Source organism: Equus przewalskii, chromosome 6, assembly GCF_037783145.1.
Source record: "Equus przewalskii isolate Varuska chromosome 6, EquPr2, whole genome shotgun sequence".
Taxonomy (NCBI): domain Eukaryota; kingdom Metazoa; phylum Chordata; class Mammalia; order Perissodactyla; family Equidae; genus Equus; species Equus przewalskii.
In genome coordinates this window covers 79762272-79775475 of record NC_091836.1, presented here as the reverse complement: position 1 = coordinate 79775475, position 13204 = coordinate 79762272, and the positions used below count along the sequence as shown (strand labels likewise).

Here is a 13204-nt window from a genome sequence, read left to right as displayed (position 1 = left end):
ACCTAGCCACTGCACCAGGCCCCCTCAGAAACGGGCATGTGGGGAGCCCTTTGTGTCTGATGGCTGTTATGCCAGATCCTGCCATGTTTTTCCATGAGGCATTTTTAGCTTGCTCAAGTCAACTACACATACTTTTTGGAATGTATCTTTCTACAAAAGATCTTCCTTTTTTTTTAGCTTAAAAAGCTTAAATCAGCCTTTTCCAAACTGGGTCCCATGAGACGTCAATGCCTCTTGCTGGTAAAACAGGTCCTGTGGTCAGTTATTAGGAAGATTCTGCTTTCCACAGCCCCTCACCCCAGATTCACAAGGCACATCAAAGACTCGAGGATCACAGAGTAGCATTTCCCCATAGACCCTTTTTTTTACGGAACCCACATGAATCTCTTGCAGAATTACTACCAATGTCTTAAATAATTGGTGACAACTTCATGCCATGCCTTAATATGGACCACATAACCCAGGTGGAGTACTGGGTTAAGTCAGTGGGCCTTAGAAGTCGTCTGGACATTTACTGTCTTCTGGACATCCTTAGCGGACAGCTCCCACCTGCCAACCCCTCGCTCCAGAGCTTGTCTCCCTTCTCAGACCCACAGACCCCTGCCTGGCCAGGATGCCTAGGAAAGCTCACTCTACAAATACCAAGCAGAGCTTCAGTGCCCACTGCTTGTTCAAGCCTGGCTTTCAACTGTTTGTCAGCTGATGCCAAAAGGCTTGGGAGGCTCAACCGAATTTACCAGCATCGCCAGTGATACGGCTTATCTCATTGTTACACACGACACCCTCCAACGAGCATATAGAAGTGTCCCAAAGTTAGAAAGCAGTAAAATGCCACCAATTTCAATAAATGGTAACTTTTCAACCCTCCAAAAAGGAAGCACAGTGCCACTTAAATCCCCTCCCGACACAGATGGAGCTGCTTCTTGCTCTTGCCGGACTCCCTTCATCAGAACCCATGACACAGACCTGAGGCTGGCACCGGAGACTCCATGGCTGATCCTGAGGATGCCACACGGGCGATGCACGCGTGCTGCCCTGAGGCTGAGCTGAGTCAGTGTGTAAGGCAGCTAGCTGGGTCCTGCCTGCCGCTGCTAAGGTGGGAGGTCTCTGCTTTGCATGTCAGTGAAGCAGCCAGTGAGCAAGAGCAGGAAAAGCCTGGGCTGGAAATTCTTCCGTGAATGTGAAATGTAAGTGGAAAATTCCCAAGGGTCCTAAAGGGCCCAGGTAAGGCCCGGGAGCCGCAGCTGCTGTATCCTGAATGCGGGGTCCTGGCCCTGTTTGCTACCCTCTCCAGAGCGAGAAACTAAAGCCGCCGCTGCCCCAGCACAGCAGCACAGTCCGCCTTCCTGACTGACCACAGAAGATAAGCCGCAGCCTCCCTCTAACGCCCAGACCCCTCCTGAGAGCAGAGCAGCCACGTGCATGCCTGCGATACCATCGCCTCTGCTGCCTCCGTGTTGAACAGCACTTCAGGCTGGGCTAGCAACAGGGCTCATCTGACCAAGGGGATTCATCTACAGCACAGCCTGCCCACCCTCCCTTAGAGGGCCCCCCAAAAACAACTGTCCTGAGGGCACCCCGGGACTGGCAGGGGGAGCTCTGAGCCCAGCTGCCAATACAAGCTCCTCCCTCCCCTCCTCCTCTAAAAGGGGGAAGGACCATGAATGGCTCCCTCCCCTCCCAGGAAAGGACAGAGACTCAGGGAGGGGGACACCTCAGCGCAGGAGCAGGCCAGAATGAAAAGCTGGCATGCCTTGTCCCACTCCTTCCTTTCTTCCCTGAAGGAAGCCGCACATCACAGGTGACTGGGCAGTCTGACGAGCTCCACCAGGGCGTGCATGCGCACACACACACATACACACACGCACACACAGAAAAGTGCACCCCACCGGAGCCACCTGAGCCCATCCACCTCCCCTTCTTACTGCCGTCCACCGTTCCCACGTGGACCTCCAGCTCTGAGAAGCCTCCTGAGCACCGGCTGGACTCGGCCACCCTGCCACCAGCAGCTGTCACTCTCCCTGGGGAAGGTGGAGCCACTTTAAATGGCCCACAGGAGCAGTCCTCTAACAGCAAGCAGGGTGAATTGAAACAGCATCACAGGGGCACAAAGCTCCGTTCCTCCCTTTAGGAGAAGGACAGTCCTGTGTGGGAAGGCTCAGAACAGACACACGGCCTCCCAGTGACTTAGACAAATGGCGTGGGTCTGGGAAATAACCATGAGCAAAATGGCTATTTCTGTGGTGCTGTTGAAATCCTGGGGAGAAGAGCCGAGAAAGGATGGGTCAGTTGTTTACTGCAAGGCTAGCTCTAGCCCTGACTTGGGCCTGAGTCACCTTCTCATGTCCAATCGTGAGGTTGTGCCTTCCTGAGCCCACATAATAATTCCTGTGCATGCGGAGCAGGATTACAGCGTTGACACACAATCCTCAGGCCGCTGCTGGGCTTTACTACCCAGAGATTATGACCCACCTGTCCTCACAGCTGTTTTATAAACAGTGCAACCAGCAGGCTACAAGCAACCTCGAGGGAGGGTAATATTTAGTCTTTAAATAATTAAGTGGACTTAAAGCATGGAGCGAAAAAAACCCAAGCCCTTAGTACCGTTCTGCCGGAAAGGAGGAGGGGCAAATGATTCCTTCTGCTGGCAGGATGGAGGTTGCAATGGGAGCATCTTAGCACGTGCTTCTGGGAACCTCCCTGGACCCAACACATTCAGGGAACTTTATTCTGCACCTTTAACCAGACCGTGGATAGCCTTAGTCTAAAGGAGCATTTCCGAAGTATAGTTTGTAGAACATAAAAGGTCAGAAGGCTTGGAAAATACTGCTTACCATAGGCCCTTACAGGGACTCACGCACAAGTCCTACTAGCAGATTCTAAACACCCGAGAAGTCCTGCAGTAAGAAAGCTGCTTAACTTTGTTTCACCCAACACACTTATTTGACCCTCCCACCACTGCCACCATAGGAAAAGCACCTATTAATATCCCATGGCATGGGCTTTGGAAAATGCCTTCCATTCTGAGCCTTTGTTTTCCAACCTAGACAAAGCTGCCTTTCTGGGGCCCAGCTATGGATGTGACTCCAACAGGTCCAGACAGAGATGGGCAGCAGCCCCACTAAGATGACACAGGTTGGGACAATGGCCAAGGGTCCCAATGAACCAAAGGGATGCAAGATCCTTCCAAACAGTGGCAGTTCAGCAGCACACTGTGGCTCTGTCTTGGGAGGGCAAACTTCGCTCAGGACCTCACAATTCCACCTGAGTCTAACATGCCACTGCTTCTCGTGGCCTGGAAGTTCCTTTGGAGTGGGGAGCACTGGTTCCAAGCTCAGAGCCTCATTTCCCTTTTGAAGGAACACTAAGATGATCTATGATAACCCAGCCCAGGGCCTGCATCTCCTGTGCAGGAGACCAGTCAGCAATCACTTTTATCACTTAAGGGAGCCTTACAAACCCCAAAAGACAGGAGAGGCTGGAATCAAATTATGTCTCATCAGGAAAGATACTACTCTGCCCCCCGACAAAAGGATTCTGTGGGCTTGCCTACAGGCATCCATTGTCTCTCTCATTTCTGAGGTGTGCGTGACTCACGCGGGAGTTGGGCAAAGGGGCTTCACCTGCCAAACATCAGCCCCATGACAGACCTTGCCCACCTCCTTCACTATTGTATCCCCATGCCTGGGATATGTAGGCATCAATAAATGTTTGTTGAATGCATGAAATAATGAATGAGTGAATGTGCTAAGTGATGAATCCACCTATGCAATCTCAAGAGTCAGTACAGTGTATGGTTAAGAATATGGACTCAAGCCAGACTAGCTGGGTTTGAATCCTCTTCCAGCACCTAGCTGCACGACCTTAGGCAAGATACAGTACTCAACTTCTCTGGCTCAGCTTTATCCCCTAAAAAATGGTGATAATAATAGTACTGATCTCACAGGTGGCCATGACAATTAAACAGCATACGCGCAGTGCTTAGAATAGTATCCGGCCCATAGTATGTGCTTCATAAGTATTATCCATGAACATCATTGTCATCACTGTCACCACGAAATCAGATACAAGAGAGTCCAACTGAGAAAATGAACATGAAGTTTCATCTAGACATGGAATCCTCTTATTCAACATTATTTACTGAGCACTATTATGTGCCAGGTACTCTCTCAAGTTCCTGTTTGGGTGCAAGAAAAAGGAAATCATGTTTAAATGTGAAAACAAATCAGGAGAAATAGCTTTCTCCTCTATGAATGAAACTTCCTGCTGACTTTCCACAGCCAGCACTCCAGCCATGAGCCCATCCTCTTACGTGTCAGCCCCTTATATATCACAGCCCAAAGCCATGGTCCCCTGTCCTAGATATGCAGCCGGCACACGGAAAAACTAAGAGATTCATACATTTGAGGGAAGAACCAGGAAAGCCAATGAGTAGTTTTAGGGGAGAAAGGTCTCTCCCTGCTTAACCCTAAGGCTTGTTCTCACCTGCCCATGATATTTTCAAGATCTGGGATTGATTTTGAGGCCATTTGAAGAGAGATTCACCTAGTATAAGGATAAGAAAAACAGGCCTCATCTCTCAAAGAACTTCTTGACTTAGCTAAGAGCCACTCACCCCTTACCCAAGATCCCAGAAGGACTGAGGTTGGGCTGAGGGTGGAGCTGAGAGGTCCAGGCGTCTCCCAGCAACCCACCCAAGCGAGCCCCATGATTCTCAGACAAGGCAGCCCCATAACACCACCTTCAGAGCAAGCAGGCCCCTCAGAGCTGCAGCCAGAGTTGCAGCCAGACCAGACTAACTACCCTAAACCTGCTGTCAACACTCCAGGAGGTGAGAGCTGACAGGGCCTCCGTCTGCCTGGCTCATGGGCGCGCTACCACTCGGCACTGACCCTTCACAGCCCAGGGAAGAAGTTCTCCTCTGAAAGTTCCAGCTGCAGCCAGCTTTTCCCTGAAGATGGTCAAACGTTGGTCCCCACATCCAGGCGGATGGATAGCCAGCAAGGGCTCAGGATCATGCTAAAATTCCTCCCAGTGTTCCAACTTTCACCCAGCCCCTCTGCTAATTTGTCAACACCGAGCTTCCAGCCACATGCAAGGACGTAACAGTTGTGGGAGATGACACTCTAGTTAGCAAGCCTCTCTGACTCCAGGGCCTCTCAAAGCTCACCCCAGAGGCCTCTGTCAGCCAAGACAAGCCATTAGCAGCTCCGCTGGCAAAGCAGCTCCCAGGAAGTTCAAGGGCAGAAAGCAGACTGCCAGTGCGCCGGTCGCCTCCCTTGCCGGGACAGAGCCAAAGAAGTAGGGATGAAGGCCTCAAACGACCCCGTCACCCTGTCACCCGTCCATCCTCCTCCGGAAGTCCACCACAGCCATTGATACCAGGCCTGTCCTCAAGCACCTAGAAACCTGTCCCGGCGCTTAAGTGGCGGCAAGTCCCGGGTCCCTTAATTTCTCTAAACCTTGCGAATCCACTGTAGGCCGCCAGGGAGCTGAGATGCGGCTGGCTCACCTGCGGCCTCTGGAGCCCAGGCCACCGCAGGGACAGCGGCAGGACCACAGGCAGGGATGAGCCCGGGGTCGGCGCCGCCTCCTCGGTGAGCCGGGAAGCACGGAGCCGAGGAGCCGAGCCCGGGGCGCTCCCGTCCTGGGCCGCGGGGGGCGCGGGGCGCCGGCCCAAGGTCAGCGGCGCAGCATCGCGCGCACTCACCGGGTTCAGGGGACAGGGCCATGCCGCGGGCCCGAAGGGGACGGCCCGCAGGGCTGGAGCGCAGGTGGCGGCGCTGGGCAGGGCGCACGGCAGGCGCCGCGGAGGGGGCTGCCCAGCCCCACAGCCAGCCGGGCCAAGCCGTGCCCCCTCGCCCGGTGCCCACCGTGCAGCCCGCGGCAGGAGCCGAGGGCACAGCGCTGCAGAGCCCGGGCCCCTGAGCCTCGGGCCTGGCCAGCGCCAGGGGGAGGGCCGCCCGCGCAGGGAAGGCGCCCGCCGGCCGCGCGCCGCACCAGCCGTGCCCTACCTGGGCGCGGGGCAGAGGAGAGGCGACAAGCTGGCCGCAGAGGGGCGCGGGCCGCCGCCGCCAGACGCTCCCTGAAACGCCCGGGCCGCGCTGCCACAGGAAACCTGAGCGCGCCGGGGGCCCGGCGGCCACCCTGTCCCTCGGCCGGAAGCGTGCCCGCCGCAGCCCGGGGTCAGACTCCAGCCAGGTCCCCGGACCTCGCCTCCACCGCCACCCGCCGGGCCCGAGGGCGCTGCCCACGGGCTTCGGATTTGCCCGCCCCCGCCCCCGCCCCGCCCGGACTTTTCCCAGGTGAGATTCTGGGGCCACGGCCCCCAAACAGGTGACTTACTCCCTGTGGCTGAACGGCCCCGCAAGCCTTGGTTTACTCCTGGGCGTCGGTCTGGTCCCTTGAATCACCTTCCTGCCCCTCCCAATACACACACACACGCGCGCACACACACACACACACGTCTTCTCCAACCCTCTGCTCTTGGGCCTATCGACCCGCCCCTCCAAGTCCGGACTGACCTCCCAGTTGCCAAAGCCAGTGGGAGCCGGTAGCTCTCCCCAGCCGGTGAACCTGCTGACCACGCCCTCCTTCCTGGAAAGATGGGAGGACAGTTTCCAGAGTTGGCCCTGCGGCCCCTCCCTCTCTCTCCCTCCAAATTTTCCGCATACCTTGGTGAGCACAGGTTCTCGGCCTCCACGTCCTGGCTTTTTTGTTGCGGCGTTCCCCGGGGTCCCACCGCTGCCTGCCGCCTCCCAGTCTGCTGGCCCACTCCGGGGATCTCACCCACTCCGACGGTTTTAACAACTTCCTGCGTGCTAATGCCTCTTGAACCTCATCTCCAGCCCAGAGTGCTCCACAGCTGCGGATGGTGATTCGACTTCCTGGGGCACCCGTGGAAAGGTATCCAAACTCAGACTCCTAATATCCTCCCAGGAACGCGCCGGAACCTGCTCCTGCTCCCGGGCTTCCAGTCTTAGTCAGCGACACCGCCACCACCACCCTCTCCCCCAGGCCACACTTGGGAACCATCCTTGACTTTCTTTCTCTGTTTCATCTCTCACACCAAATTTGTCACCAAGGGGGAAACGAAACCATTCACTGGTGGGCACCCGCCACGTGTCCTCAGGGTGCCGGCTGCTTTCACACGGTCGTCTCGTTTAAGTACCAAGTTTTATTTTTTCTATCTTGTAGCCTGGTACTTATAACTTATTTATAAATGACATGCACATGCAACTTATTAATCTGTTATATATTATAAAGCACACTAAAAACCATTAAAGGACGTGGTGAAGGTGGAACAATAATTTAAAAATTTTTTTAATGAATGGTACAATATACCTTTTTCTTTCCAATTTAAAGTTATTAGCAAAAATATGTTTAGTGAGAGCAACGTGATTAAAAATGGTTTTAATAAATCTTAGTTCAATGTTTTATGAGACTAGAAAGTATGCTTTTAAGTTCAGTTAATGTCAATACTTAGTCCTAATCGCTGTTATTGCCTATATATATATATACACATGTGTATATGAATATATCTATATATGACAAAGATAAATAGAGCCAAATAGAAGATTTCCATCTTTGACTACACTTATTAAACTATAATTCTTACTGTTTGAATCTCATCCACCAATTTGCAAACATGAAATTCTACCAGAAAACGCTTCTCTGTCCGTGATGCCAGTGTTCTCAACGATATTTTCATCAGTTGTTCTTGAGAATATTTTTAACCAGAGGATTTTTTAAACTCCTGAAACTCTTCGTCTGGAAGATCTTAAAATGAATTTAAAAGTGTATTTCTTAATTTTGAAGACTGTGGCTATGAGAGTCTGTATAGGTGGCTCTGACGTGCTTCATCTTGGCGTTAAAATCACATGATAATGGAAACAGTTCCAAACATCAATTTTCGAAGTGCTTTCCCCATAACCTGATTTTCCTAAAGCTGTTATTTTCTCAATTCCTTGCTAAAATGTCACCTCTACCTGAAAGGATACATTGTGTGTGCACTTGTGACACTCAGCCAGCACATCAGAGGTTAGCAAATTTAGTATACTTGTCCTTGTGTCAAAGAAATGAATCTTTAAATTCCGCAACTTTTAAGTTCTTTGCCTTGAGATAATCAGCAAACCTTTGAGTAATATAAAAGATTTTCATAGTCTCATTCCAGATCTCATTACAAAGTATTGTAAAGATTCTGTTGTATTTTCTGGGTTTTTTTCTAAATTAACCGTATTATTGACGTCCTATGGTATTTTGTGCTCTTCTAACTTCAACTTCTTTATTGTTGTGGTTTGTAAATGGATGATGCAATTGATGAGTTTCATATATAGTCCTTCCCTGCCCCCACCCCGGGTTTTTTGTTGCAGTCAGGGCGGCCATCCATCCGTGATTACTCTTACACATAAAAACCACAGCATGTTACACTAAATAAGCCTTTCACACTATAAACACATCTTTCCTTTAGTAGATCACAAGAAGTATTTCTTTATGAATGCCATTTGAAAAGTATGCAAAGACAAAGTGAAACATAGTAGCAACTTACAACCGACCATATAGCCCACCTTCTCAACACGTGGTGTGTTCAAAACCTTTTCTTCAAATCTTTGACAACAGTTTCTGCATGTCTTTAACAGAATATTTATTGTTGCCATCTTCTCTCTGTACTAATTTAGTCAAATACAACAGGGTTTTTTACAATAATATTGACTGACATTTTGCCTTGTAACATTAAGTAAGAAACCTCAAAAGAACTGTCTAAACATGTTTATTACATTTTAATAATATTTCACAAAAATATACAACTAAGTATTGCATGACTTAGCATATCTCCCCAAAAATTGTAGAGGTTTATCTTCATGCTCTAGGTGTTTAGAATTTACATGTCTTGCTGATCATGATGGCATATTTATATTATTATTAGCTAATACCTCATGGCCCAATATACACTCAGATTGGTTGTTGACATAGTGATGTAAATCCATATTTCAAGTAGTCTTTTTTATAAATTTGAGCTTTTCCCCCGTCAACTCCCTTGTCAGAGATGACTATATCATAATGGATCTCATGTGAGTAGTAGAAAATTGTTGGCTCTGCCATTTTTCTGGGTCTCCTTTTGCTTGCACTATTCATGTTATTTTCAATCTATAGATTTCTTTGCAGGAATCTTTTCAAACCACTTATCCTTTTTGCGAGAATTTGTTTCTTTAAATGATAGTTGATACAATCTGTGTATCTACCACCTGGGTTGCAAGTAATTCGTCATACCTCGTGATTCACTTGAAAGCAGCAGGACCAGGGGGGTGCCACTGGCCACCCCCATACTCTGTGTTGTGGAATACCCCCTCTTCCCTGAGGATGCCTCCACGACGACACATGACATGGACACCTGACACAGGATTAACTAAGGGTGCCTGTGTCAATCCATACAGTTAACATTGGTGAATCTTAATTTCTTTATTTTCACGCTAAAAAGTAACATGACAAGAAGTTTAATTTTTCTTCTGCATTCCAACGGATCATCCTGCCCACCCTACTTTGGTGACCACTGATGTAATCCACCCCTCCCATTGCCTCAGTTCATTGTGAACACCACCTAACTAGTCTCTGCCAACACAGCCCCCTCCCCCGCCACTCCCCCCAGCAGCAGCACCAGTGTCTTCATGCTTCTGCCACCAGGGGCAGACATCCTGCGTCCTCTCCTCTTCTCCTCCAATCGACCAGATGCTCCAATGATTCAGACTGGAACACCCGGAGAGCATGGGGACCAGAGCTGTGGGTGACCTCCGACAGTGAGAGGATGGGGCTTATTCAAGCATTTTTGGAAACCCAGAGGTGTTTGGGGTCTGTGCTCCCGCACACCCACTAAAGCTCTCCTCTGTTGTTCCACAATGCACACACACATCCAACACGGGCATGGCAGCCTCCAAATACCCAATTTCTCTGTCTTGCTTTTACAGTCTTCCCAGCTACAGAAACCAAAATCTCCCCCCAGGGGACAATAAGAGAGGAGCTCTGCTTCTGAGAGCGCTTTAGCAGAGCCTCATCAGATACATCCAGTTTTCAAACCAAAGTGCCCTGGGGCCTTCTACTAATTGAGTGGACTGAAATCATGGCAGATGGTCTGACAACGGGGCAGAGATAGATTCATCACGAGTCCACGGTGACCGGAAGAAGAGCACCCAGAGCAGTGTTCCCGGGCATGGAAGGGCCTTGCGGCCCCCCGCTGCTGTGGCATAAGAGAAGCACAGCCTTCCTGACACCTGCCTCTCCACTCTAGCCCGAGCCTCAGTCCCCTCGCCAGGCACTTACCGCCCACGTAGTCAGTCAGCCCTGAGCACGCTGGAGCCTGGCAGTGGGCACAGCAGTCCCCTTACTACTAACAGCTGCTTCCTTCATTCCGAAATGGGTTTCTGGAAAGGAGAGAATCAAACCTGAGCACTTTGCAAATTAGTGTGAATGAGAGCTGGGCCCTAGACCCAGAGCACATGCAGGCAGGATTGAAAATGGAGCTGTCTGACAGGAAGTAGCGGGAGGATGTCCTGGGCACCATCCCCAGGCCAGAACAGGGAGAGGGAGGGAGCTCAAGAGAGGACTGGGGTTGAGTTTTGGGGTGATTGGGGACCTTGGGCTTAGACTTCCTCCATCACTCCTCTCTGGACTGGAGTAAAGGAGGGTCCATAGGTGGGGATTTGAGTCTTGGGTCCGTGGCATGTGACCACAGAATGCTTTCTCGGTAGTCAGGGGCTGAGGCTCCCCAGGTCAGGCCTGTCTGCTGAGAGACACACGGTCTCTGTAATTAAATGGAAGTCTGGGAGTTAGCAGTCCCCTGCTCCATCTAAGAATGGCCTGTGGTCTCTGCCTTTCCTCTGGGACTCTGTACAAGATAATCCTAGGCTGTTGTTCTAACTCCCCACTAGCTCATTCCCATGTTTGCGTGTATTTCCTACTCTCCAAAACTCCACCATCAGCCTAATCATTACACCATTCTGGTGAGACTCTGCGGCTGTTCTTCTGTAGATGAGAATCACAGCCTCAAACAGGCTTGAACACTAAACTCACTGTCTGAACTCCCCAAATCATCTGCCCCCAACTCTCCATCTCTTACCTTATAATTTGAAATTCGGATGTCAAATTGTAGCATGACTGTAGCCCTCTAGAATTATTTGGGAGGAGCCAGAGACAGGCAGGCAGAATAGAGTCTCAGACGAGGCTGTGACCTCTGTCTCCCAGATATACAGTCTTCCCCCATTGCCCCCTACACACACGCACATGTACACACATACACATATACACACATGCCCCTTAGGCCGTACTCATTCTCGACATCCCTCCTGGCTGCAGCTTCTGGCATTCCCAGTCCCTGTCTGCCCTCTTTCCGATTCCTGGTTCAGAACTGCCTGCCCAACCGTTCAGTGAGCAATAGGGTCCAAGGCCGATCCAGGAGCAAGAGTATGTAGCTATCCTATCCCATGGTGTCTGCTCTCCTGCTGAGTGTCAGACTCCAGAAGGCCGGCCACCATCAGTCCTCGACAGGACTGGTGACACCCAATCCATCCTCAGCTCCGTGGATTCTACCAGAGGCATCTGGAGGAATGGGAGCAGCCTAAATGGCGTCAGAGGGAAGCATAAGAATTTTTTCAGTTCCTGATTTCTTGTTATGTAAGACCGAGCCTAACCGTGATCTCACCGAGGATAAGCACACCTCTGGGTGAGGGAGGAGGACTCTGCATAAGAATTTGATTTGGGAAATCAAAAATCAAAAAATTGTGATAGTTGCACAACATTGTGACTGTGTTAATGCCACTGAATTGTACATACAAAAATGTGCACATAAAATGGTACACATTAAAATAGCAATTTTTATGTTCTACATATTTTACTACAATAAAAAATTTGTTGAAAGAACAAAAAACAAAATAAATTTTTTTTTAAAAAAAAACTGTTACTTCACAGCCCCACTGTTTCTTCGCATCATTTAGTGTGAACAGGCCCAGGCCAAATGGCTCTTTATCAACCATCCAACTATCCCCGAACTATCAGGCCACGTGGTATAAGAGGGGCTCTGAGGGAACAAAGAAGGAAGAGTTCTGCTCCACACTGGAACAGAAAAGACAAGAAGGAAAAAAGAAAAGAAGAAAAGGAAAGAAGGGAGAGAGGCTCCGGGAGGAAAGAGGATTAGCACATAACAAGGAATGAAAACCCAGACGTCACCATGACACAGGAGCTCCTTCCAGGAATCCTCAGTAATCTCGGAGAGAAGACAAGATGACCCAAAACAGCTTAGGCTGGGCAAAAGTTCCCATTGCTCATGGTTGGTCCTAAGGGTGAGTCTTCAAGAAAGAGAAATAAATGGGTTGGAAGTCACTGGTATCTATCACCTGTCAGCTGTTCCTGAAAGGTAACCCCCAGCCACTACCCCATCTGCGTATTTCATTTCTATAGCACATTCCAGATAATCCCACCTGAGCTAGATCAATTCCCAGCAACCTATGGCAAAGTTCAGATCCTTTCTAAATAAACATAGTGAAAGCGTGTATTTTACCAATCATCTGGTATTCCCAAATGTATTAGTCAGAATTAGGCTCAGCTGAAGGTAACAGAGACCCAAAATAACAAAGAGATAAATAAGAGAAAAGTTTCCTTCTCTCTGTCTTTCACGAAACAGTCCAGTTGAGAATCACAGGCCCTTCACAAATCCTCAGGCTCCTTCCAGCCACCACTCTACCATCCCTCCACGGTGGCCCTCGTCCTTGTGGGAATTAGCAGTCCCCCTTCCTTTGCTAAGAAGAACCTACAGCTAGATCTTCAGCCATTATAGCCATGTTTCATGGAGCAAGAAGGAGGAAGGGTCATATGGGAGTTCTATTTTTCATTCTTTTGAGGAACCTCCGTATTTTTCACAGCAGCTGCACCAGTTTGCATTTCCACCAACCATGTACAAGGGTTCTAATTTTTCCGTATCCTTGCCAACACTTGTTGTCTTTTGTTTTTTTGATAACAGCCACCCTGACAGGTGTGAGGTGATGTCTCATTGTGGTTTTGATTTGCATTTCCCTGATGACTAGTGATGTCAAGCATCTTTTCACATACCTGTTGGCCGTTTGTATATCTTCTTTGGAGAACTATCTATTCAAGTCTTTAGCCCATTTTTACATCAGGTTATCAGGTTTTTGGCTACTGAGTTGTACTGCCATATGAT

The 13204-nt window shown here is 49.8% G+C and overlaps 1 protein-coding gene and 1 long non-coding RNA gene across 8 annotated transcripts in view; one reads left to right on the top strand and one right to left on the bottom strand.

Annotated features, from left to right (window-relative positions):
* The window catches only part of AMPD3 (adenosine monophosphate deaminase 3), a 45167-nt gene extending 38141 nt beyond the window's left edge, over positions 1 to 7026 (bottom strand). Inside the window, exon 1 of one of the 7 annotated variants that reach the window (XM_070626347.1) lies at positions 6675 to 7026. Coding sequence is in view for 2 of the 7 variants with exons in the window: in XM_070626343.1 (XP_070482444.1) it covers positions 967 to 991 (25 nt within the window). In the remaining 5 variants the exon portion in view is untranslated. Of the gene's footprint in view, positions 1 to 966; positions 1620 to 1925; positions 2288 to 5710; positions 6268 to 6345; positions 6633 to 6674 lie in introns of those variants that run through there. The other 6 variants (XM_070626349.1, XM_070626346.1, XM_070626348.1 and 3 more) reach the window with 6 other exon arrangements.
* LOC139084212 (uncharacterized) lies at positions 5968 to 7437 on the top strand. Its single transcript, XR_011541616.1, has 2 exons — positions 5968 to 6305; positions 6849 to 7437. It is a non-coding gene; the product is annotated as an uncharacterized lncRNA (long non-coding RNA).
* Positions 7438 to 13204: the final 5767 nt, after the last annotated feature.